Here is a 25,027-nt window from a genome sequence, read left to right on the forward strand (position 1 = left end):
TGTATCAGAGAATTCTACAGGAGAATGTCAGACCATCCGTCTGTGAGCTGAAGCTGAAGCGCAGCTGGGTCATGCAGCAAGACAATGATCCAAAACACACAATCAAGTCTACATGAAAATTGCTAAAAAGCAACAAATTGGAATGGAATTTTTGGAATGGCCTAGTCAAAGTCCAGACCCAATCCCAATTGAGATGTTATGGCAGGACTTGAAACGAGCAGTTCATGCTTGAAAACCCACACGTCACTGAGTTAAAGCAGTTCTGCATGGAAGAGTGGGGCAAAATTCCTCCACAGCGACGTGAGAGACTGATCAACAACTACAGGAAGCATTTGGTTGCAGTCATTGCAGCTAAAGGTGTGTCACGATCGTTTACGAACGAGAAGGACCAAGGCGCAGCGTGATATACGTTCAAACACACAACAAACGCTCGCTCATCTCCTCCCAAGTCCATCCTCTCTCCTCGTCACGCTGCTTGATCCAGGATTGGTGGGATCTTCTGTCACGATCGTTTACGAACGAGAAGGACCAAGGCGCAGCGTGATATGCGTTCATATTTATTTACGGCTAAACACACGACAAAACGTCCAAGGTAGCATACAAACAACATACCTCACACGGAACAAGATCCCACAACTAACAGGTGCCAAAAGGCTGCCTAAGTATGGGCCCCAATCAGAGACAACGAGCTACAGCTGCCTCTGATTGGGAACCACCCCGGCCAACATAGATCTGCACATGCTAGATCTAAAACATAGAAATCAACATAGCAACACACAACACGGAAAATACACACCCTGACTCAACAAATACAAGTCCTCAGAGTCAGGGCGTGACAAGGTGGCACAACCAGTTATTGCGTGTAAGGGGGCAATTACTTTTTCACACAGGGGAATTGGGTGTTGCATAACTTTGTTTATGAAATAAATGAAATAAATATGTAATTGTTGTGTTATTTGTTCACTTATATTCCCTTTATCTAATATTAGGTTTTGGTTGAAGATCTGATAACATTCAGTATCACAAATATGAAAAAGTAGAGAAAATTAGAAAGGGGGCAAATACTTTTTCATAGCACTGTAGCTAACGCCCAACTTTGAACAGTAAGACTGGGTTGTGTTTAGGCTACGACATGTCATGGTTTTCGACTTTCTCAAACGTTAGATGCCATCGATGTCCTTTGCTAGGTATGGCGTTACTGACTTTGACAAGAAGGCCATGAAAGAGTGAGTGTGTGTGGTTTGGGCCTGTATGGCAGTTGTCAGTGATCTGAGTGTATCTTTCAGAGATCAGCATTACCCCACTCCTTTCCTCTGGTCCTGCAAGTGAGTGTGTGTCCCAGAGGAGCCAGTTGAACCATGGGGCGGATCTTCTTGGACCACATTGGGGGCACACGCCTCTTCGCCTGCGCCAACTGTGACACCATCCTGACAAACCGCTCCGAACGCATTTCGACCCGCTTCACCGGAGCCACCGACCGAGCCTTCCTCTTCAACAAGTCACCCCGCCATGACACCAGCCTGCTACCACTGCCAGAAACATGTTTTCATGTTGGTGTTTTCACCCCTGGAGTGAAATAGTCCAATGAAAACGCCTTTTATCCTCAACACTCAAACACTCAAACTAATAACTTTTATGCCAGGCTCACTATGCTTAGCTATGTATAACACACAAGTGTAATAACCTCTGCATTATTATTCATGATCTGTTAGGCGGTGAACCTGCAGTACAGCGAGGTACAAGATTGCGTGATGCTGACGGGCAGACACATGGTGCGAGACGTCAGCTGTAAGAACTGCAACAGCTAGCTGGGCTGGATCTATGAGTTTGCCACAGAGGACAGCCAGCGCTACAAGGAGGGCCGCGTCATCCTGGAGAGGCCACTGGTCAGGGAGAGCGAGGGCTTCGAAGAGCACGTCCCCTCTGACAACTCCTGAGCTGATGCTCGAAATACTCGGTCACGCCCCTGCCCTAACCCTGTTCCCCCAAACTCCACAGCCTCAAACTCAGCATCCCAGACAATATCGTCTCGGCTCCACCCTCACCTTTGACCTAGCTATGACTTTTTGACCTCTCCTGATTGGCTGGTTCTCTTGATGCTGTGTTGGCCTCTCCTAAACCCCTCCTCCAAAGACCACCTCCTGTCACCTAGAGACTTCGACAGGGGCCCGCTTTCACATAGCTATGGACTCCATGCACACATGCACACAGGATTTTGAACACAACTACACACACTGCAAGACACACACTCATATTTACACATGAGACGCTCAAAACCATGATTAATAGGGTCGGGACGATACCAGTATCTCAATATCTTTTCCATGGCAAAAATGAAAACACTAAAATATGATGTGTGTTACCTTGGGAAATTTACATTTACATTTACGTCATTTAGCAGACGCTCTAAATAAACACATTTGACTCTGGATGACAACATAATGATGTTTGTTTCCAACATTAGGGTGTTTTCCTAAAGAAGTGAAATCTGCTTCGTGTTTTGTTTCCTTGCCACCATACTAACAAGTATCGCGATGCAGGTATCGTCCCGGCCCTAATGATTAGTAGTAGATATATTCACTCACTCTGGATATGTTGTCAACTTTATAGATGCAGTCACTATAACTTCCTCTCAGTGCTGTGTGTACTGTGTATCCTTATCCTCGATCTCTACCATTCTGGATGCTTGTCACCATGCACATCCCCACAAGTCCCTCTGTGTGAGTGAGGAATGCGAGCAGCCCGTTTCTTCTTTGTAAGTGTGGAGCTGAGCAGGGCAGTAACATGCCCAAAGACTGTTGACATGCTGGGCTGGCCTTCACATGAACTGTTGCTGTTCTTCTCCAGCCAATTGGAATGAAGGGAGCGGTGTTTTCAGTCACACTGTATCCTCTGTTTCCAACCCCTGCCCAGGACAATGTGCAATAGATCGACTTGACACATTATCAAATCATTATTTCATTAGTAGAGATGTTTTGATTTTATTAATAGTTATCATTGTATTTTGTATTTTTATTCTTAGTAGTTATTATTATTCAGATGTTTTTCTTGATATGAGGTTAAAAAAGAAAAAGCAAGATTATCTCTTTTTCCCCATTAGTCTTCTTTTGCAATTTTTCCTCTGTAGTGATGATTTCTGAATAAAGTGTGTAGTCTTGCTGAAAGTAATGTTTCCAATTGTTGTTTGGTGCAATTTGAGATTTAGATCACTAGATGGCAACAGAATACAAATTACATACTGTGTGCTGTGCTGTAACTATGGTAATCCTATGGACAATCAGCACTTTCAACATTATGGCCAAATTTAAAGGCGAGTCGAGACACTGATCTACAAATCCCCTTGCATCATAAATAACTACTCAATAGTATTTGTAGGTCAGTCACAATTTACCCATGTTACCTCAAATCAAATTGTATTTGTCACATGCGCCGAATAAAACAGGTGTAGACCTTACAGTGAAATGCTTACTTACAAGCCCTTAACCAACAATGCAGTTTTAAGAAAAACAAGTGTAAAAAATAAAAAATAAAAACAAATAATTAATGAGCAGCAGTAAAATAACAGTAATGAGGCTATATACAGGGGGTACCAGTACAGAGTCATTGTGCGGGGGCACAGGTTAGTCGAGGTAATTGAGGTAATATGTACATGTAGGTAGAGGTAAAGTGACTATGCATAGATAATAAACAGAGAGCGGCAGCAGCGTAAAAGAGAGAGGTGGTGGGTGGGGGGGAACAATACAAATAGTCCGGGTAGCCATTTGATTAGCTGTTCAGGAATCTTATAGCTTGGGGGTAGAAGCTGTTAAGCCTTTTGGACCTAGACTTGCCGCTCCGGTACCGCTTGCCGTGCGGTAGCAGAGAGAACAGTCTATGACTAGGCTGGCGTCTTTGACCATTTTTAGGGCCTTCCTCTGACACTAGTATATAGGTCCTGGATGGCAGGAAGCTTGGCCCCAGTGATGTACTGGGCCATACGCACTACCCTCTGTAGTGCCTTGCAGTCGGAGGCCGAGCAGTTGCCATACCAGGCAGTGATGCAACCAGTCAGGATTTTTATGCTCTCGAACACGGCCAATGTCTTATCAATAGTTTTGTGTAGACAAAAAATAACAGCAAAGGTGGAAGGTTAATCACCCTGTTAGTGCATAGCCTACACAGGAGTCACACACTTCTCGCCACTTTCACCTGTTTCAACCTCTGTTACGTCTAAAGAATGTATTTTACAAATTCTTTAGATATACATTTGTTTTACTCATGTACAGCACACTTTAAAATACAGGGAATATGCTCTCCATTAGGGGACAGTGGGAATTAACACACAAAATAGAATACAATACAATACCAACTCTCACAACAAACTGATAGTGGAGAATGTCAATGTGGTTACAGAGGAGTGGAAAGTGTGAGAGAATGGGGACCCTCGTCAACCCAGATAAGGAGACAAACAGGCACAGCTGTGCGTGAACAGACCAAGCACCCACAAACACTTCTGTGACTCAACACAGGCCACAAAATGTCCCCACTATAAAGGGGTTTGGTGGTGTGTAAAATTGGTTTATTAAAAGGCAGTGACAAAGCATTCCACCCATACATACAGTTGAAGTCGGAAGTTTACATACACCTTAGCCAAATACATTTAAACTCAGTTTTTCACAATTCCTGACATTTAATCCTAGTAAAAATTCCCTGTCTTAGGTTAGTTAGGACCACCACTTTATTTTAAGAATGTGAAATGTCAAAATAATAGTAGAGGAATGATTTATTTCAGCTTTTATTTCTTTCATCACATTCCCAGTGGGTCAGAAGTTTACATACACTCAATTAGTATTTGTTAGCATTGCCTTTAAATTATTTAACTTGGATCAAACGTTTTCGGGTAGCCTTCCACAAGCTTCCCACAATAAGTTGGGTGAATTTTGGCCCATTCCTCCTGACAGAGCAGGTGTAACTGAGTCAGGTTTGTAGGCCTCCTTGCTCGCACACGCTTTTTCAGTTCTGCCCACACATTTTCTATAGGATTGAGGTCAGGGCTTTGTGATGGCCACTCCAATACCTTGACTTTGTTGTCCTTAAGCCATTTTGCCACAACTTTGGAAGTATGCTTGGGGTCATTGTCCATTTGGAAGACCCATTTGCGACCAAGCTTTAACTTCCTGACTGATGTCTTGAGATGTTGCTTCAATATATCCACATAATTTCCCTTCCTCATGATGCCATCTATTTTGTGAAGTGCACCAGTCCCTCCTGCAGCAAAGCAACCCCACTGCATGATGCTGCCACCCCCGTGCTTCACGGTTGGGATGGTGTTCTTCGGCTTGCAAGCAACCCCCTTTTTCCTCCAAACAAAACGATGGTCATTATGGCCAAACAGTTCTATTTTTGTTTAATCCCACCAGAGGACATTTCTCCAAAAAGTACGATCTTTGTCCCCATGTGCAGTTGCAAACCGTAGTCTGGTTTTTTTATGGCGGTTTTGGAGCAGTGGCTTCTTCCTTGCTGAGCGGCCTTTCAGGTTATGTCGATATAGGACTTGTTTTAACACGTCTCCTTCCTGAGCTGTATGACAGCTGCGTGGTCCCATGGTGTTTATACTTGCGTTTGGAAATTGCTCCCAAGGATGAACCAGACTTGTGGAGGTCTACAATTTTTTTTCTGAGGTCTTGGCTGATTTCTTTTTATTTTCCCATGATGTCAAGCAAAGAGGCACTGAGTTTGAAGGTAGGCCTTGAAATACATCCACAGATACGCCTCCAATTGACTCAAATGATGTCAATTAGCCTATCAGAAGCTTCTAAAGCCATGACATCATTTTCTGGAATTTTTCCAAGCTGTTTAAAGGCACAGTCAACTTAGTGTATGTAAACTTCTGACCCACTGGAATTGTGATACAGTGAATTATAAGTGAAATAATCTGTCTGTAAACAATTGTTGGAAAAATTACTTGTGTCATGCACAAAGTAGATGTCCTAACCGACTTGCCAAAACTATCGTTTTTTAACAAGAAATTTGTGGAGTGGTTGGAAAACAAGTTTTAATGACTCCAACCTAAGTGTATGTAAACTAACGACTTAAACTGTATTAGAGCTAAGCATGGGGGTTATTTTTAGAGTTGATCCTGTTGGAAGCCATCTTTGTCTGTGGGTGTCATGGATGGTAGAATCAGCAAGGGTCTGGAATCACTCAAGGAAGGAACAGAGTGCTACCCAACACTTACCAGGCAGGCTCTCACAAATCCTGATTAACTGCACAGGTTCGGTAGGATAGAATGGGTGGTCCATTTTGTTAGAACTAGGTGGGGTTGGTGTACAGTAGTGTACTTGTAAGGTACTGTATCTCAGGTGATTGAACTGAAGAGGATGAGGGTCAGGAGATTAAAGGATCAACATGGTCACACCTGCCCTAAGCCATAGTTAGATCTCTTTTAGCAAACTTGGCCATCGAAGTCATCTTAGGTTAATTACACTTCCCTGCTCATCCTATTAATCTGCACACAATAGGATAGAAGTTAATACACTGGGAACTGTGTATGTTGGGAAGCGCCATTCATGTATAGGTCACAGCATTATACTTCTTGCATAACCCTTCCTATGTAGTCTGTATGCTTTTATGCAGCTCTTAAGAAAGCTACGCTATACGGAGCCCCTGATTTCATGTTCCTCCAGGGATGAAAAGGAATAGGACCATGTCCACAGAATGATGGAAGCTGTATGCATCATCCTTTCACCCACTGTCATATCTGTCATAGTGAGTGTGGACTTTAATTTGGCCAAAGCGCAGATGATAAAAGGAACAGGTAAGGACAAAACTGACAGAATAATTCGACCCATATCCATAATTGCCCTGTGATTAATAGTCCCTGTATCAACCTGGTGTCTATACCTGCATTTTTCAAAAGATGTCAGCATCTTTACAAGCATTTCGCTTCACCCGCAATAACATCTGCTAAATATGTGTATGTGACCAATACAATTTGATCACTCCCTCCCTCTCAACATCCAGCATTAATGAACTGGGATTTAAAATCAGAGCAGAGACTCATGCTTGCAGACAAAGCTCATAGACCCAACAGCTGTGCACACACACACGGCATCATTCTGTTAGCAGCAGAGAAAATAATAGCATACTTTCCATTGACATCATTCTGCATCACGTTGCTAGGGAACAGTGGAGTTATCATTAGTTGCCATGGCAACAACGCTTCACCTTCAAATCTCTTGCCCTCCGTTTGTCGGCGCCGCAGCAGACTGCTGTGGTGTGTGTATTTATATATACGTCTATGGTGTGAGCTCACTATGGCTCGGTGTTGTGTAACATGAGCGTGCAGAGTCTTGTTGATTCATTCACTGCAATGTTAAGTAGGACCGCTCCAGGAGTCCACAACTACAAGATTCTAATGGTAGTGCAGCTTGGCAAAATTAGAACAATTTCTTACGCACATTTTAAAAAGATGTTAGGTTGAATATTTGGACCACAAATAGTGGTAATGTTGGGTCAGCATCCAGAAAACAAATCAGTGAAGAATTAATTTTACATTACACATTTCTTAGAGGCACAGAGCAGGGCATCTGCATGGGTTGAAATGTTATATTTATTGAACAGCGTGATAACTGATAACAGTGGCCAGTAAAGCTTTACCTGAGGACAGTGATTGTAAAGGAGTCCAGCATCAGCAGTTGATTCTATTATGGAACAAAACAGAGCGAAAACACAACAGAAAGAGAATTTTGAGCAACCAAGAAAGAGAAAAAGGGAAACAAACACAACAGATGAGAAAGAGAGAGAGATGGGAGAAATGTGGAAATTCTAGCTGGTTCAGAGATTCTAGTAATAGAGAGAGGATTAGTAATTTGGTAAATCACTGACATGCTGATGAGAATTGTTAACACAGTAATCACAGTAACCAGCCCCTACACTTGAACAGGGCCTCGTATTTCAAGAAACAAAAAGAGAACCATCTATGACTTGGTACATAGGACTGTTTCTTTCTACTTACAAAAATGATCATTTGACCTGCAGCATTGAGGTGGTCGGTAGATCAAACAGTGCACAGTGTCATTGATAAAAATGGTTCTGGATTGTGCGAGACAAACCATTCAACTCTATATACGGCAAGGTTGGAGGTGGCATTGAGAGCAGTGGCTAGGGTACTAGTGGACAGAGCACTTCCCAATCTGATGCTCTCATTTGAATTTATTTTTTCTGGCACAACCGGTAGAGCTTTCTCAGCTGTCATTCGCTAATTGAGTTTAGCGCACAGAGAACATCGATGCCAGTTCCCCGGGGAGAGAGAGAGAGAGAGAGGTGGGCATGAGGGTTTTTTGGATTAGGATGACTTCAAGGCCAGTTTTCCACTCCAAGTCTGGTCCTCTGTGGACGGTGTGGCGTGGTGTTGCCCAAATGACATTTTTCGACCCTCCACCCGCTCTTTCGGTTGGTTCCGAAAAAGAGCAGGAAACTAAGCTGATTTTGTAGCTGCTCAGTCTCAGATCTCGAATCCTGAACCGTCACCCATTCCATCCAGAGTGCATGATAGTCTTGCTGCAGTCCACAGCACCTTTGTCAGCAACGCATGGTGAAACTGCCCTGCCCAGTTTTGGAAGATTACTACATTCAGTTTGGTTCCTTTTTATATCACATGGCCAATTCTTGCCTTTGGATTTCCTCCTGCAAAAGCCATTTCTTCCAGCATGCATACAAAATCATCAGGTTTACAGGTTTATCAAGAGTTAAACAATGAAAACAGCTTAACTTATAAAAGGCTTAAAGCTGCAATATGTAACTTTTTGGGCAACCCGACCAAATTCACATAGAAATGTGAGTTATAGATATGTCCTTCTCATTGAAAGCAAGTCTAGGAAGTGGTAGATCTGTTCTATGTGCAGTTCCCGTTCTTAAGTTTTGTTTTTGCATCTTTACTTTCGGTTTTGTAAACCAGCTTCACACAGCTGAAAATACAATATTTTTGGTTATTGAAAATATATTTCATTGCGGTTCAGATGGTACAATGATTCGCTACACTATAAATTGCTTTTTGTCACAAACTGAAACTATTAGAATTTTAGCAACCAGGAAATGGCGAAGCGATTTCTGCATATTGCACCTTTAATGTAAATGGCATGACAGTGGCCTTAATGTCTTAGACAGTGTTCGGATTCAATGCCAGTAAACAATTCTACACTAAGTGTATAACTGACTCATCACTTGGACAGATAGCATTCATTTCTACCGATAATCACTCGTTGGCTATTGATTGCTTGCGGAAAACAGTGATTCATTTGGCTAGACTAATGGATAATCTACATTGGCTAAACACAGAACAATAATGGTTAAAATATTGACTAAAATGATCACAGTATACACACATCTAATGTATGAGTGCTGTGTACTATGGCTCTGTTCCATCACTTAAAAGAAATAAATACATAACCAAGGGAAACGCACAAAACAAGAATAAAATCAATTTAAAACACATGGCTATAACTGAACTAAGACATAATATTCTGTCAATTATTATGACACTCATACACATTTATGGACACTGGTTCTAGAACGATACGAAATATAAACATAAGAACAAAAACGATGAACGATGAGTCCTCTTAATTGTAGACAGTAAAGGTGCTAGACAGAGTCAGACACATGAAGGCTTTACAGAGTAATGGCTGTGATGAGCCACTATGACCCAGCAAGCAGAACACCATTCATTCTTTCCTGTGTTTTTTTTCTGCAACCTCAGCCGTGAGGTTAGCTCACCCTAGAAGCCATGCACACTGCCTGCCGGTTCACTCTTTACTCCCTGTGCGTGAGGGAGATTGCCCATGTGGGGACCCTCCAGCATATGCACTAAGCCCAACTGTGGACTCAGGCCTCAGCATCCCCACTGAACACTGCAGAAACGTTAGCCTCCTGCCGTCCCTTCCTCCTCACTCCTTCTTCCCGTTCCTGTCCACCACCTTTTTCTTCTCGTCCCCAGTCACAGACTTCCAGTAGCGATGACAGGCCAGCTCCAGCAGTTCCAGCCCTCCTATCAGCTTCTGCTGGCCGAAGTAGATGCCCATCATCACCAAGAAGTACAGACGGAGCGGGGCCCAGAGCCAGAGGCCTGCGAAGGATAAGGCTATGAAGGAGCTCCAGTAGAACAGAGATGCTGCCTTGATCAGAGCCACGCGGAGCTCCGTCTTACAAGGGGGCACGCGGCACACGCCTTCCCTGTCAAAGCCCCGGGGCTCAGCGGCATAGAAGTCCCTCAGGCGGACCTCCTTCTCTGCCCAGCGCTCCTGGGTCCAGGCCTCCAGGGCGGAAGGGGATGTGGGCAGGGCGGAGGCCTCGTAGCGGCGCACATGGAAGTGGATCTCCCGGGGGAACTGCCCCAGGATCAGGTGGCGCTCCGTCTGAGGGATGTTCTTGGGGTAGGCCACAGTGATGTCATGGACGGCATCCAGGTTGTCTCCTGTAAAGGACGGGAGGTATGTATGACTGACGTGCATCTATATTTTAACCGTGGGGTTTGTGCGGATGCTGATGCGGAGGATCCATTCCCTTGAGTCAAATGTAACTAACGAAGTATATTGCATACATTCTTGCCTCCCACACTGAGCCCTACATCATTCCGGTCTCTTACATTACCCTGCAGCCCCACTCCCTCCCATACCACACAATGAGCCAGGGCCTGAGTGAAATATCAGCCTGGGAGGATGACGCGACACCTGCCAGCCCTGAGCTCCCACCCACTCCCTACTGTACTGTATGAGAGAGTCAGTGGATATAAATAGGCCAGGGGCACAGCACACTCAGACAAAGACCACCTAGATAACATGTCAATCACCAGAGGTGAGGGAACAGGGCTAAGTCTGGTGACATCACTGCGGTTCAGAACACCTGCTTGGTGATTTAGTGCCCAGCTAAGCGCCGCAGGCGGTGGTATTTAAGACTTATGGAATGCTGCCAGGATTAGCTCACAGGGCAATATGAGATGCTGTAATGTGTCACAGTGTTGATGAAGTACTAGTCTGAGATTTCTAAAGAAAAACAGGTAACACTGTTTGATGTGGCTTGTTATAATTCCTTCACACTTTGAGTAATTTGACAAGGCTAACTGTTGTCATAACAAGCAATGACAGATGATGACTACAATACAAACAGCCAATTGGTTTCACTTTACTGCATGTTAGGGCAACCTGGGTCAAAACTGACAGTAAATATAGAAAAAGTTAACCCCTGACCTTTGCGGAGAGTGTCCACGATGAAGGTGAATCCGGTGGTGCGGGGGTGCAGCACATATTCAAACTTAGGCAGGCCGTTCTTTTCCGCAAAGTCATCACTTCTTGCTCTAGTGTAGTCTGCAGGAGAGAGAGAAAAACAGAAAATGAGAAGTAGGCTAAATAGTATTGTCTGCATTTTGGATAATTGACTATCATAAGATGACATTTCACATTAACTTCTTGGATAGGGTTTAAAACACTACTGTAAGCGTGAGAGAACATTGGTCGTATACCAACCCTCATCCATGTCCTTCCTAGATATGAATAGAATTTCATTACATGAGCTGATTTCATTAAAAGATATGGGGGAGTGCTACACCTGTAGATCCTTAGATATCCTCTCAGGGACAAAGCTAAGACTTCTTTGATCCAGAGGGAGTCACAGAAAGCACACCCTGATCCAAATCCTACCACCAGCCCTCTAGGAGAGTAGGGGGAGTGTAGGAACCATTACTAAAACTATTAGTAAAATGTCATATCTGGCCCTGGGTCTGTAAGTCGAACTGATTTTAAGAGGATTGTATACACATACCACACATACATCCTCAGGGAGTTATAAAACCGATGTTAACAGGCTTGGGGATGAGAGATGGAAGAGGTTGATGCAGGGTGCTAGTGTTTCTGTCCTAGCCAACACATCATTGCCCTGGTTGGCTATGTGACTGTTGTCACTGAAAGCTGTTACCGGTGAGGTCAGTGCCCTCAGGGAAGAGGAGGAGCTGCAGGGGCTCTCTGATGTCACAGAAGTACTCCAGCATGTTCTCCATGTGGCTGCGGTCCTCCTCCCACCGACGCTTGATAAAGATGAAGCAGGCCACCTGCATGGCCCAGCCTGAAGCAAATTAACCAGATGAATGCCATTTCGCAGACTCTTTTATCCAAAGCAATTTACAGTTGTGTGTATGCATTTTTTTCACTGTGTATACCCATGCTGAGGTGTGTGCGCACACACACACACGTATGTGTCTGTGTGTGTTGCCTACACCCACCGAAGCCTGGCACAACTTTGAGGGCGGCCTTGAGGCAGATCTTCTCCAGGCGCAGGTAGCTGTACCTCAGCAGGCAGCACCACAGGAACATCCAGTCCAGACGCGTCCGGTGGTTCATGATGATCACACTGCGCTCCCCTGGGATGAAGCCATCACCCGTGATCACCACCTTAACCCCAAACACCAGCTCCAGCAGGGCCTGCACAGGGGTAGGGAGGGGGCGGGAGGTACGTAGGAACAGGAAGACTCATTTAATTTGGTTCCAAAACACAGATGCCAAGAATAGTACAAAACAAAGTCAGTGAGAGGTCAAAGAATGTCTAGGGCAGACATCAAAGAATGTTAGGTCAAAACCAAAAAGGCGAAACAGTTGACCACAGTGGTCAAACAAAGGTGATAAAAAAGACTGACATAAGTGGATGCAGACGTAAGGAACACAGACAGATGAGGGGTAAGAGGACTCACCACGGGCAGGGTGAGCCAGGTGGCCACGATACGGTCTGTGATCCAGCGGTACCAGGAGGGTGACAGCAGCATTAGAGGTAGTACAGGGCCCAGCATGAAGATGCTGCCAAAGAAACTGCCCAGAAACAGGGTCACCACAAAGTACAGCCCCCGCACAGACACCGCCATACCTGGGAGAGAGAGAGATGACTTCACATTTATATATTTGGACTCTCCTTATGCGTCAGTGAAGTCACAACTTGTTAGTTCACTACAGTATTAAACTGATCATGAAGGAGATATAGGTAGGATAAACACTTCCAGAGTAGGCTAATCAATTCTCTAGAATTCTCTGTTGATGTGGAACTGCAAGCTTAGGAGTAATGAGGAAGGATTGGATGAATCATGAACCAGCCTAATGTAAAGACAAATGGAGTTATCAATGTCCTCATCAATAGCAAACCCTCCTGTTCTGTGGATCTTCCTATATTTCCACACAAACAGTATAAAAACCAAGGCAGACATTCCTATTGTAGAATGTAAATAAGGGTCGGAGCCAGGAGTTTCTTACTGCTAAAATGCTGTGAGCAGGGAGACTGGATTTTATGCAGCTCGCCGACAACCTTTTCTTAGACCTGAACATTTAACATTTTCACTGAATAGCCTAAATATATTTGCATATAACCCAGCCTATGGCTGTGTCTTTTGTTGGATCATGCTTTCGAGAATGTCATCTGGAGCCCACTCAATACTGGCATCATATGCCTTGGCCTAGATTCAATTTTATTTTAAAAGCTACTGTTGTATTACAGGTGGTGGTCTTTCTTATAAATCAGTACAACATAACAGACATACTGTAACAAACATGCAGAAATGCAAAACCCAGTACTGAGAATGACGGCAAATCTCCAGATGATCATGTCAGATGATATCTAGTCTTGCCCCACAGGGACCCTTTGTGTCTATTAGTGTTGATAGAAATCAGTTGCCTAGTGGAGTGTATCAGATTTAGGTTTTTGGGGCCTCAACAGCACAGTATTGTCAAGCATAAACACATTTAACCTAACAAAAAGGTGTAAACCACAGAGAATGATAAAGACATTATCTTTACACATGTCCCATTATGGCGTCTGAGTGCTATTTCCTCTATATTGACAGTTGAGAAATAATTGTTATACTCACATAAAGCAGACAACTTTTTTTTTACAGTTTTAAAAATGGTCTTTCCTGCAATTACATTTTGAAATGTTGCTCACCGTCAGTATGCTTGCAAATTGCATCTCTCCCTTTACCCAGTGTGCAAAAGGGGGGGAGCGAGAGCCAGAAGCGAAACAGGGACAGCGCATACACTTTCATTGCAGGAAACCGGTTAATGCACATTACCTTTGACCAAAGAATGGTTTTAGAACCCCAAAGTCAGCAGGAACGTTGTGTAGCCTAATCACCGATGCAAGCAAAATTGCATTGGTAAGAGGAAGGCAACGTCAGTAATTTTTGGTTTATTGTCCTAATTCAGTGTTTTCCCTATATATTTTTTCAGCAGCTGTGGCAAGCTTAGCATGGGGGCACAGTTTTAGAGGTCGCAGAGAGAAAATGTTGGTTTTGAATTTAATTTCCTGCAATTCTTCATGTTTTGCCACGGGGCGAAGAGAACATTTCACAGTTACGCCCCCATCCACATTGACAGGAGAAGGTGAAAAGCTTCAAGTTCATCAGCGTACACATCACTGACAATCTGAAATGGTCAACTCACACAGACAGCGTGGTGAAGGCGGCGAAACAGCGCCTCTTCAACCTCAGGAGGCTGAATAAATTCGGCTTGGCCCATAAGACCCTCACAAACTTTTACAGATGCACCATTGAGAGCATCCTGTAGGGCTGTATCACCGCCTGGTACGGCAACTGCACTGTCCGCAACCGCAGGGCTCTCCAGAGGGTGGTGCGGTCTGCCCAACGCATCACCGGGGGCACACTGCCTGCCCTCCAGGACGTCTACAGCACCCAGTGTCACAGGAAGGCCAAGAAGATCCGATCCTCATTTATTAAGTCAAATGACACCGCTGGTCCTGCTCACACTGCCCTACGCTTTGCCTTCTTTCTCCCCTCTCTCTCCAGATGAGATCTTGCGACTTGTGACGGCCGGCCGCCCAACAACCTGCCAGCTTGACCCTATCCCCTCCTCTCTGCTCCAGACCATTTCCGGAGACCTTCTCCCTTACCTCACCACGCTCATCAACTCATCCTTGACCGCTGGCCATGTCCCTTCCGTCTTCAAGAGAGCGAGAGTTGCACCACTCCTCAAAAAACCTACACTCGATCCCTCCGATGTCAACAACTACAGACCAGTATCCCTTCTTTCTTTTCTCTCCAAAACTCTTGAGCGTGCCGTCTCTAGCCAACTCTCCTGCTGTCTCTCTCAGAATGACCTTCTTGATCCAAACCAGTCAGGTTTCAAGACTGGTCATTCAACTGAGACTGCTCTTCTCTGTGTCACGGAGGCTCTCCGCACTGCTAAAGCTAACTATCTCTCCTCTGCTCTTATCCTTCTAGACCTATCCGTTGCCTTTGATACTATGAATCATCAGATCCTCCTCTCCACCCTCTCCGAGTTGGGCATCTCTGGCGCTGCTCACTCTTGGATTGCATCCTACCTGACAGGTCGCTCCTACCAGGTGGCGTGGCAAGAATCTGTATCCGCACCACGTGCTCTCACCACTGGTGTCCCCCAGGGCTCAGTTCTAGGCCCTCTCCTATTCTCTCTATACACCAAGTCACTTGGCTCTGTCATATCCTCACATGGTCACTCCTATCATTGCTACGCAGACGACACACAATTCATTTTCTCCTTTCCCCCTTCTGATAACAAGGTGGAGAATCGCATCTCTGCATGTCTGGCAGACATATCAGTGTGGATGTCGGATTACCACCTCAAGCTGAACCTCGGCAAGACGGAGCTGCTCTTCCTCCCGGGGAAGGACTGCCCGCTCCATGATCTCGCCATCACGGTTGACAACTCCATTGTGTCCTCCTCACAGAGTGCAAAGAACCTTGGCGTGACCCTGGACAACACCCTGTCGTTCTCCGCTAACATCAAAGCGGTGACCCGATCCTGCAGGTTCATGCTCTACAACATTCGCAGAGTACGACCCTACCTTACACAGAAAGCGGCACAGGTCCTAATCCAGGCACTTGTCATCTCCCGTCTGGATTACTGCAACTCGCTGTTGGCTGGGCTCCCTGCCTGTGCCATTAAACCCCTACAACCTATCCAGAACGCTGCAGCCCGTCTGGTGTTCAACCTTCCCAAGTTCTCTCACGTCACCCCGCTCCTCCGCACACTCCACTGGCTTCCAGTTGAGGCTCGCATCTACTACAAGGCCATGGTGCTTGCCTATGGAGCTGTGAGGGGAACGGCACCTCCTTACCTTCAGGCTCTGATCAGACCCTACACCCAAACGAGGGCACTACGTTCATCCACCTCTGGCCTGCTAGCTCCCCTACCTCTATGGAAGCACAGTTCCCGCTCAGCCCAGTCAAAGCTATTCGCTGCTCTGGCACCCCAATGGTGGAACAAGCTCCCCCACGACACCAGGACACCGGAGTCACTGACCACCTTCCGGAGACACTTGAAACCCTACCTTTTTAAGGAATACCTGGAATAGTATAAAGTAATCCTTCGACCCCCCCCGAACATAAAAAAAAAAAAAAAAAAGTGCTTGTCCCACTGGCTATCATAAGTTGAATGCACCAATTTGTAAGTCGCTCTGCATAAGAGCGTCTGCTAAATGATGTAAATGTAAGATCAAAGACCTCAGCCACCTGAGCAACGGCCTGTTCACCCTGCTATCATCAAGAAGGCGAGGTCAGTACAGGTGCATCAAAGCTTGGACCGAGAGACTGTAAAAAAAAGCTATCTCGAGGCCATCAGACTGTTAAATAGACACCACTAGCCGCCCCCCGCCCAGTACCCTGCCCTGAACTTTAGTCACTGTCACAAGACGGCTACCACCCGGTTACTCTTACATGTACCTTAGCGGCTGCTGCCCTATGTACATAGTCATGGAACACTGGTCACTTTAAATAATGTTTACATACTATTTTACCCAATTCATATGTACAGCGCATTTGGAAAGTATTTAGACCTATTGACATCATGCTGTGGGGATGTTTTTCAGCGGCAGGGACTGGGAGACTAGTCAGTATCGAGGGAAAGATCAACGGAGCAAAGTACAGAGAGATCATTGATGAAAACCTGCTCAAGAGTGCTCAGGACTGCAGACTGGAGCAAAGGTTCAACTTCCAACAGGACAACGACCCTAAGCACACAGCCAAGACAACGCAGGAGTGGCTTCGGGACAAGTCTCTGAATGTCCTTGAGTGGCCCAGCCAGTGATTGCACTCTATCCAATAGCTGCCCAGCAGCTCAGACTGTTTACATAAGACAACACGTCATGCATTTTTTTTACTTGAGAAATACTGCGCCAAACACCTTAGTTAGATGTAAAATTAGGTAACTAAAACATCCTCTGCAAAAACGTCAACATTTATTACAGATTTCTTGAGTCATCTTAGTTTCATTCTGGGGATTTTGAGGAAGTGAAATAGGATTTTGCGTCTACAGTGTCTCTTGGGGGACAAATTTAATTAACCAAACGCGGAATCGGTCAGGAAACACACCTCCAAGATTGAAATTTCGTTTTTCTAATGAGCACCAAAATAACACACAAGCCAATTGGAGTGTTCAGTAGCTCTTTAAAGCTAGTTTCCTGCCATTCTACACAGTCATCTGGAGTGACAAACATTTTCACAAAAATCAATGGGGACCCCATGCCATGACATTTTTGGAAGTTTAGATTCTTCCTGACTGTCTAGTTTTTATTTTGGTGATTGTTAGTTCTCAAAGATGATCTTATTAAAAAATTATATTGCTCCATAAAAAGTTGCACATTATATATATATAAAGGGGAAACGTAGTTAGTATTGTCTATCAAATTGTATAGGCTACCTACCCTGCCTTTAAAAATCTGATAAAATGTCAGTCTTAAATTCATTTAATGACCCGCAGACAACCTGTAATAAAATCAGAGAATTTAATTACTGTAAGTCCATAAGATGAGGGTTGATTAAACGTATATTCAATCACCATAGCAATGTCCACAGAGCATTGCCTAAAATATGATCTAGACTAACTGCAATGCAGAATATCTGCTGTTAGTCTGACCCTGCATACTCTGGCAATCGTATTGCATTCCAGTCTGATTCTAGACCAGATATCACCATAGAGCAAATGGAAATGAGACCTCGACCATGTCTAAACAGCAAGCAGAGTCATTCCCATTCTTGGTTCTCTGCTCTCTAACCCATTAGCCTAAGTAATTACATTTACATTTCTTAATTTGAGTCATTTAGCATACACTTTTATTCAGCGCGACTTACAGTGAGTGCATACATTTTTCGTACTGGTCCCCTGTGGAAATTGAACCCTGGCATTGCAAGTGCTATGCTCTACCAACTGAGCCACAGGGGCCCCTAATTGAACTAGTGAGAGGCTAGCTGAACAGTCCTCTCTGTTGCAGTGGAAAAACAGAGAGGACTTCAACCCCTGGGTTCCATCACCACTATGCTCACAGCTAATTGCTGCCGTCTGATGAGCTGTGCAGTTTACAGGGAGTGGAGGGTTAGTCAGTAGAGAAAAAAACAATGCTTTAATTACTTATTTCCATTGGATCTCCGATAAAGGTCAGGGAGAGTGAAATGCTTAGTTGTGCTAATGATCAATACACAGCAGGACTCGACATACAGAGCTGCCCGCTGGCCTGGGGAGGTTTCGGAAACCTTCCAGGGCCCGGTTTCCCGACAGCAATGGAATTTAGGCTTACCAGTGTTTTAACTATGCACCTTTCCTACAACAGTCGAAGATGTAACATTTGTTTAGAAAAACACCACCTAGAGAGAACGTTCTCTCAGTGCGTCGTTGAAGCATGGCCCATTCACTTTTTCCACATTTTGTTACGTTACAGCCTTATTCTAAAATTAATTAAATTGTCCCCCACCCCATCAATCTACACACAATACCCCATAATGACAAAGCAAAAATAATTATTTTGTAGAAATGTTTGCAAATGTATTTAAAAAAAGAAAAGTATCCCAGTCCCTGCCGCTGAAATACATCCCCACAGCATGACGCTGTCACCGCCATGCTTCACCGTAGGGATGGTGGCAGGTTTCCTCCAGACGCGGCGCTTGGTATTCAGGACAAAGAGTTCAATCTTGGTTTCATCAGACCAGAGACTCTTCTTTCTCATGGTCTGAGAGTCCTTTAGGTGCCTTTTGGCAAACTCCAAGCAGGCTGTCATGTGCCTTTTACTAAGGAGTGGCTTCCGTCTGGCCACTCTACCATAAAGGCCTGATTGGTGGATTGCTGCAGAGATTGTTGTCTGTCTGGAAAGTTCTCCCATCTCCATAGAGGAACTCTGGAGCTCTGACAGAGTGACCATCGGGTTCTTGGTCACCTCCCTGACCAAGGCCCTTCTCCCCCGATTGCTCAGCCTGGCGGCCAGCTCTAGGAGAGTCTTGGTGGTTCCAAACTTCTTCCATTTAAGAATGATGGAGGCCACTGTGTTCTTGGGGACCTTCAACGCTGCAGAAATTGTTTTGTACCCTTCACCAGTTCTGTGCCTCGACACGATCCCGTCTCGGAGCTCTACGGACAATTCCTTCGACCTCATGGCTTGGTTTTTGCTCTGACATGCACTGTCAACTGTGGGACCTTATATAGACAGGTGTGTGCCTTTCCAAATCATGTCCAATCAATTGAATTTACCACAGGTGGACTCCAATTAAGTTGTAGAAACGTCTCAAGGATGATCAATGGAAACAGGATGCACATGAGCTCAATTTCGAGTCTCATAGCAAAGGGTCTGAATACTTATGTAAATAAGGTATTTCTGTTTTTGTATTTTAATACATTTGCAAAAATGTCTAAAAACCTGTTTTCGCTTTGATGAGGAATTAAAAAATATATACAGTGAGGGAAAAAAGTATTTGATCCCCTGCTGATTTTGTACGTTTGCCCACAGACAAAAAAATGATCAGTCTATAATTTTAATGGTAGGTTTATTTGAACAGTGAGAGACAGAAAAACAACAAAATCCAGAAAAACGCATGTCAAAAATGTTATAAATTGATTTGCATTTTAATGAGGGAAATAAGTATGACCCCCTCTCAATCAGAAAGATTTCTGGCTCCCAGGTGGCTTTTATACAGGTAACAAACTGAGATTAGGAGCACTCCCTTTAAGAGTGTGCTCCTAATCTCAGCTCGTTACCTGTATAAAAGACCTGTCCACAGAAGCAATCAATCAGATTCCAAACTCTCCACCATGGCCAAGACCAAAGAGCTCTTCAAGGATGTCAGGGACAAGATTGTAGACCTACACAAGGCTGGAATGGGCTCCAAGACCATCGCCAAGCAGCTTATTGAGAAGGTGACAACAGTTGGTGCGATTATTCGCAAATGGAAGAAACACAAAAGCCCTGTCAATCTCTCTCGGCCTGGGGCTCCATGCAAGATCTCACCTCGTGGAGTTTCAATGATCATGAGAATGGTGAGGAATCAGCCCAGAACTACACGGGAGGATCTTGTCAATGATCTCAAGGCAGCTGGGATCATAGTCACCAAGAAAACAATTGGTAACACACTACGCCGTGAAGGACTGAAATCCTGCAGCGCTCGCAAGGTCCCCCTGCTCAAGAAAGCACATATACAGGCCCGTCTGAAGTTTGCCAATGAACATCTGAATGATTCAGAGGAGAACTGGGTGAAAGTGTTGTAGTCAGATGATACCAAAATCGAGCTCTTTGGCATCAACTCAACTCGCCGTGTTTGGAGGAGGAGGAATGCTGCCTATGACCCCAAGAACACCATCCCCACCGTCAAACATGGAGGTGGAAACATTATGCTTTGGGGGTGTTTTTCTGCTAAGGGGACAGGACAACTTCACCGCATCAAAGGGATGATGGACGGGGCCATGTACCGTCAAATCTTGGGTGAGAACCTCCTTCCCTCAGCCAGGGCATTGAAAATGGGTCGTGGATGGGTATTCCAGCATGACAATGACCCAAAACACATGGCCAAGGCAACAAAGGAGTGGCTCAAGAAGAAGCACATTAAGGTCCTGGAGTGGCCTAGCCATTCTCCAGACCTTAATCCCATAGAAAATCTGTGGAGGGAGCTGAAGGTTCGAGTTGCCAAACGTCAGCCTCGAAACCGTAATGACTTGGAGAAGATCTGCAAAGACAGTGGGACAAAATCCCTCCTGAGGTGTGTGCAAACCTGGTGGCCAACTACCAGAAACGTCTGACCTCTGTGATTGCCAACAAGGGTTTTGCCACCAAGTACTAAGTCATGTTTTGCAGAGGGGTCAAATACTTATTTCCCTCATTAAAATGCAAATCAATTTATAACATTTTTGACATGTATTTTTCTGGATTTTTTTGTTGTTATTCTGTCTCTCACTGTTCAAATAAACCTACCATTAAAATTATAGACTGATCATGTCTTTGTCAGTGGGCAAACGTACAAAATCAGCAGGGGATCAAATACTTTTCCCCTCACTGTATATATTTTAGAATAAGGCTGTAACGTAACAAAATGGGGTCTGAATACTTTCCGAATGCACTATATATAGGCCTATAGCCTATACTGTAGGTAGTCATCTCAGTTTTCATTTGAAGCATCTTTTTATCGTTCGCTTGTTTGTAACAATTGCAAAGACATTGCCAACTTTGTATTTGTAGTCAACTTTGTTGTGAAGTTATTGGTGGTCACAGAGAGATGGATAAACACAGTGATTCTATGTTTAGCGGAGATCTGTATATAATGTGGTGTGGGAGGGCAAAAAAATCATTACGAGTGGTCTGGGGCAGGCATTAGAATATGAGCAACTGCCTGGAGTACAAAAAACACTTTTAGCCAAACACATTGGTCTCTAGCTTTATCACTAACAATAACAGCCCTTTTGAGATTGGAGGGGGAAAATAAAACCTTTGTGCAAACAATCAATGTAAATATGACACATTGTAATGAAATGATGATCTGCTTTCCTGTGTGATCTTGGCCCAGGCCAGTATTTCTTTTTTAAATTCTGGCCAGTAGCTTTCAGTTGGCACTGGCCCGATGAGCCACTGAGAAATGTACCTGAATTTCAAGCCCTGCACAGCCTGTAGATCTAGTCAGTCCATACAGTAGACTAAGGTTAACATACTTTCAAAAATTAACTGAGAAGATCTCAATAACAACATGTCAACTAGGCCTAACTGTGGCCCAATTATTAACCAGTAGTTAAAGTGTGGCATTATCCATTTCTCACAGTACAATGTCCATTGCACTTGAAATGCATGACATGGGCTATTCCACTTCAGTAGGTAATCGAAGCCAGGGCAATAGACAGGGCACACTGATTGGACTTGAATAGCACAATAGTGCCAGTGTAGTGATGATTTCATATCTGAGAGGCTAACCAGCCAGCTAGGGCTCTCATCAGGGCTCTCATCAGGGTCAGGGCAGTTGGCCAGGATACTGTGCCCACAGAGGCCCACATAAAGCACTGCCTTCCCTCCTCCTGAAAGAAACACCTTGTGCAGAACGTGTGTGTTTACTGTGAATGTGCGGGATAACAACAACCTGAAAGCTTTCCAAAAATCCCATCAAGAATGAATAGGCCTAGAAATGTTTGAAATATGATCATGAGATAGCCTGCTCATTTCGCTAATTGACATCGCCACTGAGGATTTGCGTTGGTGACAGAGGGCATTTGGGTTTATCAATGGGGTCTGCTTAATCCCTGTTGATGATTTAGTCTAAACTGAAGAGGAAAAGAAACATCAAAAGCATAGTTAGTAGACTTCATTTGATCATCATGAGCGGAGCCATTTTCACAATCTAACAGCACACCTTTATTTCAACTTAAAGACAGGGATTATTGGGTAAATACTGGATAAATCCTTTCTAGCTACTGGTTGCAATGAAGCATATTTCTCCACCTTCACATGCAATACCTAGTTCGGTTCCCCTGCACAAATTACAATGTGTGTTCCTGTGAAATAGTGTCAGCTGTAAACATAGGTAATTGTTAGCTAGTTTGTCCGAAATAAAATCAAAGAAATGCTTTACCTGAAATGTAATCTACTCTGTACTAAGTAACGTATAGGCGTCTGCTTTTCTTTTAGCTGCTTAGCTAGCACGCTAAATTAGCTAGCTAGCTCAGTTTTGCCAGTCCATTACATTACAGTTAACTAGCCTAACTAACAGCTGCTGGCAAGAGTTGGCTTGACAACAGAGACTTGCAAACTGTTTCGTACAAGAAAGTTTCACTCAATATCAGAGTATCGTGAGAAATGTAAACATAAAACACAAGAATTGCCACCCACCTGAATGTTCTTCGCACCAAATTCGCTACAAATGAGCACCAGTCGGGTGCGGCCGGACGAAATGTCAACAACTTGGTTGCGACATACTAGCCAGCTAGCATAAAACCAGTTGCTGAAGCGAAACCTATTTTTCAGACGCCTGGTTGTAGTAAACGCATGCTAAGTAGAAGCAAAATGATTATTATCGGTTATAAAAATTGCATTTATGAAAGTTAACGGCGCGAGATGGATGCAAGCTTTGCAGCACCCGCTAGCTACCTTTTTACCTCATACTATGACCTCTCAACTTCCAACTCTCACCCATTACTGCACGCACGCGCCAACAGGGGACGCTGTTTATGTGGGTTGGGTGAGGAAAAGTGGACTGCATGCCTGTGTGAAAGGGGACTCAAACAGCTTTCTTAAACTTCCTCCCCTAATCAAACACCAAGCCTTTTAGAGCAATGCAAACGTTCAAGCAAGCATGTGTCATGAGTAGCACTTAGTCAAACTAAATACTTTCCATGACCTGCTCCCTGTGGCATGCACTTTATCTGAGTGTCTGAGTAGACTGTAGGGGTTGACCAGTAAAGTTCTCAAGGGTCAGTGCATGACTTCAGAGGGAGCATAAAATATGTGCTGTGAAACAACCTCACTGCGTTCTGTTTCAATGCCAGCTCACCTTTGACAACAGAGAAAGACACACCGATGAGATGACCACACACCCGGCCGTTGCTGCATCCTTCCTGTCTAATGGTGCCTGCAAACTCAAGCTGAAGAAAAAACCCGTGATCACCTTATCCATCATTAGTGCCACAGAAGTATTTAAGCTAATGCACCATTTAAAGAGGTGACACAACAAGTCCCTCCTGAAATAGCCTACATGGCTTTTAATTAAACATGTCAATGCGACACTCAGTGGTAGGCTACCCTTCCATGTCTCAGAAGAGATATATTCTTAATGCAAAACCTGGAGGTCAAATAGGGTGAAAATATCTGTAATAACATTCAATATATTCATAACAGTGCAAGAACATCATCGTTTCACTTTGTCTGTGACGGACTCCGACTGTGAGAGAGATTTTTTCAGGCATTGGACAGTGTTTTGGGTTTATTTTCAAACTAGTCTAGCTATAGATAACGCTTTAGCGATGCTTTACTGGAGAGAAAAAAATCTCTTATGTTTAAAAAAAAATGTTTTTACATTCTTGTCCCTTCTGACCCCTTGTGCTTTTTGGGAGAAGAAAGAGGGGAGGAGAAAGGGGTGCATGGGGTTCAGAAAAGGGACAGGGATGATTTAACTGAAGTCTTCTTCCCTTTCACCCCACACTTCCTCTGTACCACCATCTTACTCTCTTACTGGGTCTTGCATAATTGTCTCATTTCAATTTCAGCTGTCTTTCTGTTGTTACTCTCTACATGTCACTCGTTCTCATTAATCATAACTATTGTCTTCTTTCTAACCAGATTCATCTGCGTTGAAACACTGATGATAACATTGATTTGACACCTCTAAATGTCCATAGTGAAATCAGTCACCATTGTTCTGTTCTGAACTGATTAGCTCACCTGCCTCTCTCTCTCTCTCTCTCTCTCTCTCTCTCTCTCTCTCTCTCTCTCTCTCTCTCTCTCTCTCTCTCTCTCTCTCTCTCTCTCTCTCTCTCTCTCTCTCTCTCTCTGCTTTGAATCATCTGTCCTATTATGCATGCAGTATTGCACATTTGTGTAGGGTATGTAGGCTATGTATTACTGTCTGCTGGGACTGCTTCGGTTGAAGGTACCTTTTCCAAGTATTGACTGTGTTTGACTTTGATTAATTGACAAGTCTTTGAGGCTTTATTTTGAACACCAGTCAATGAGTCAGTCTCTTTGCCTCACTGGGTGTATTGATTGTGAATTTGATACCTTCACTCGTGTGGGG

At 44.3% G+C, this 25,027-nt stretch overlaps 1 protein-coding gene and 1 pseudogene across 1 annotated transcript; one reads left to right on the plus strand and one right to left on the minus strand.

Annotated features, from left to right (window-relative positions):
• The first annotated feature begins 1,358 nt into the window (after positions 1–1,358).
• LOC121538848 lies at positions 1,359–1,937 on the plus strand (annotated as a pseudogene).
• Positions 1,938–9,831: 7,894 nt separating this feature from the next.
• On the minus strand, positions 9,832–23,431 carry lclat1 (lysocardiolipin acyltransferase 1). Its single transcript, XM_041847943.2, has 6 exons — positions 23,128–23,431; positions 12,719–12,888; positions 12,254–12,452; positions 11,950–12,096; positions 11,226–11,342; positions 9,832–10,453 (listed from the first exon to the last, which is right to left on the minus strand). The coding sequence occupies exons 2-6, from the start codon at positions 12,884–12,886 to the stop codon at positions 9,927–9,929; spliced, it is 1,158 nt and encodes a 385-aa protein (XP_041703877.1). The 5' UTR covers positions 12,887–12,888; positions 23,128–23,431; the 3' UTR covers positions 9,832–9,926.
• Positions 23,432–25,027: the final 1,596 nt, after the last annotated feature.

The sequence above is a fragment of the Coregonus clupeaformis genome, chromosome 25, assembly GCF_020615455.1.
Source record: "Coregonus clupeaformis isolate EN_2021a chromosome 25, ASM2061545v1, whole genome shotgun sequence".
In the NCBI taxonomy this organism is placed as follows: domain Eukaryota; kingdom Metazoa; phylum Chordata; class Actinopteri; order Salmoniformes; family Salmonidae; genus Coregonus; species Coregonus clupeaformis.

Excerpts from the sequence above, each read along its gene's own strand:
- lclat1 (XM_041847943.2), bottom strand. The coding sequence starts at position 12,886 with ATGGCGGTGTCTGTGCGGGGGCTGTACTTTGTGGTGACCCTGTTTCTG. Across the intron at positions 12,453-12,718 it reads CCTGGCTCACCCTGCCCGTG|GCCCTGCTGGAGCTGGTGTT; the intron begins GTGAGTCCTCTT and ends ACCCCTGTGCAG. Across the intron at positions 12,097-12,253 it reads CAAAGTTGTGCCAGGCTTCG|GCTGGGCCATGCAGGTGGCC; the intron begins GTGGGTGTAGGC and ends AATTTGCTTCAG.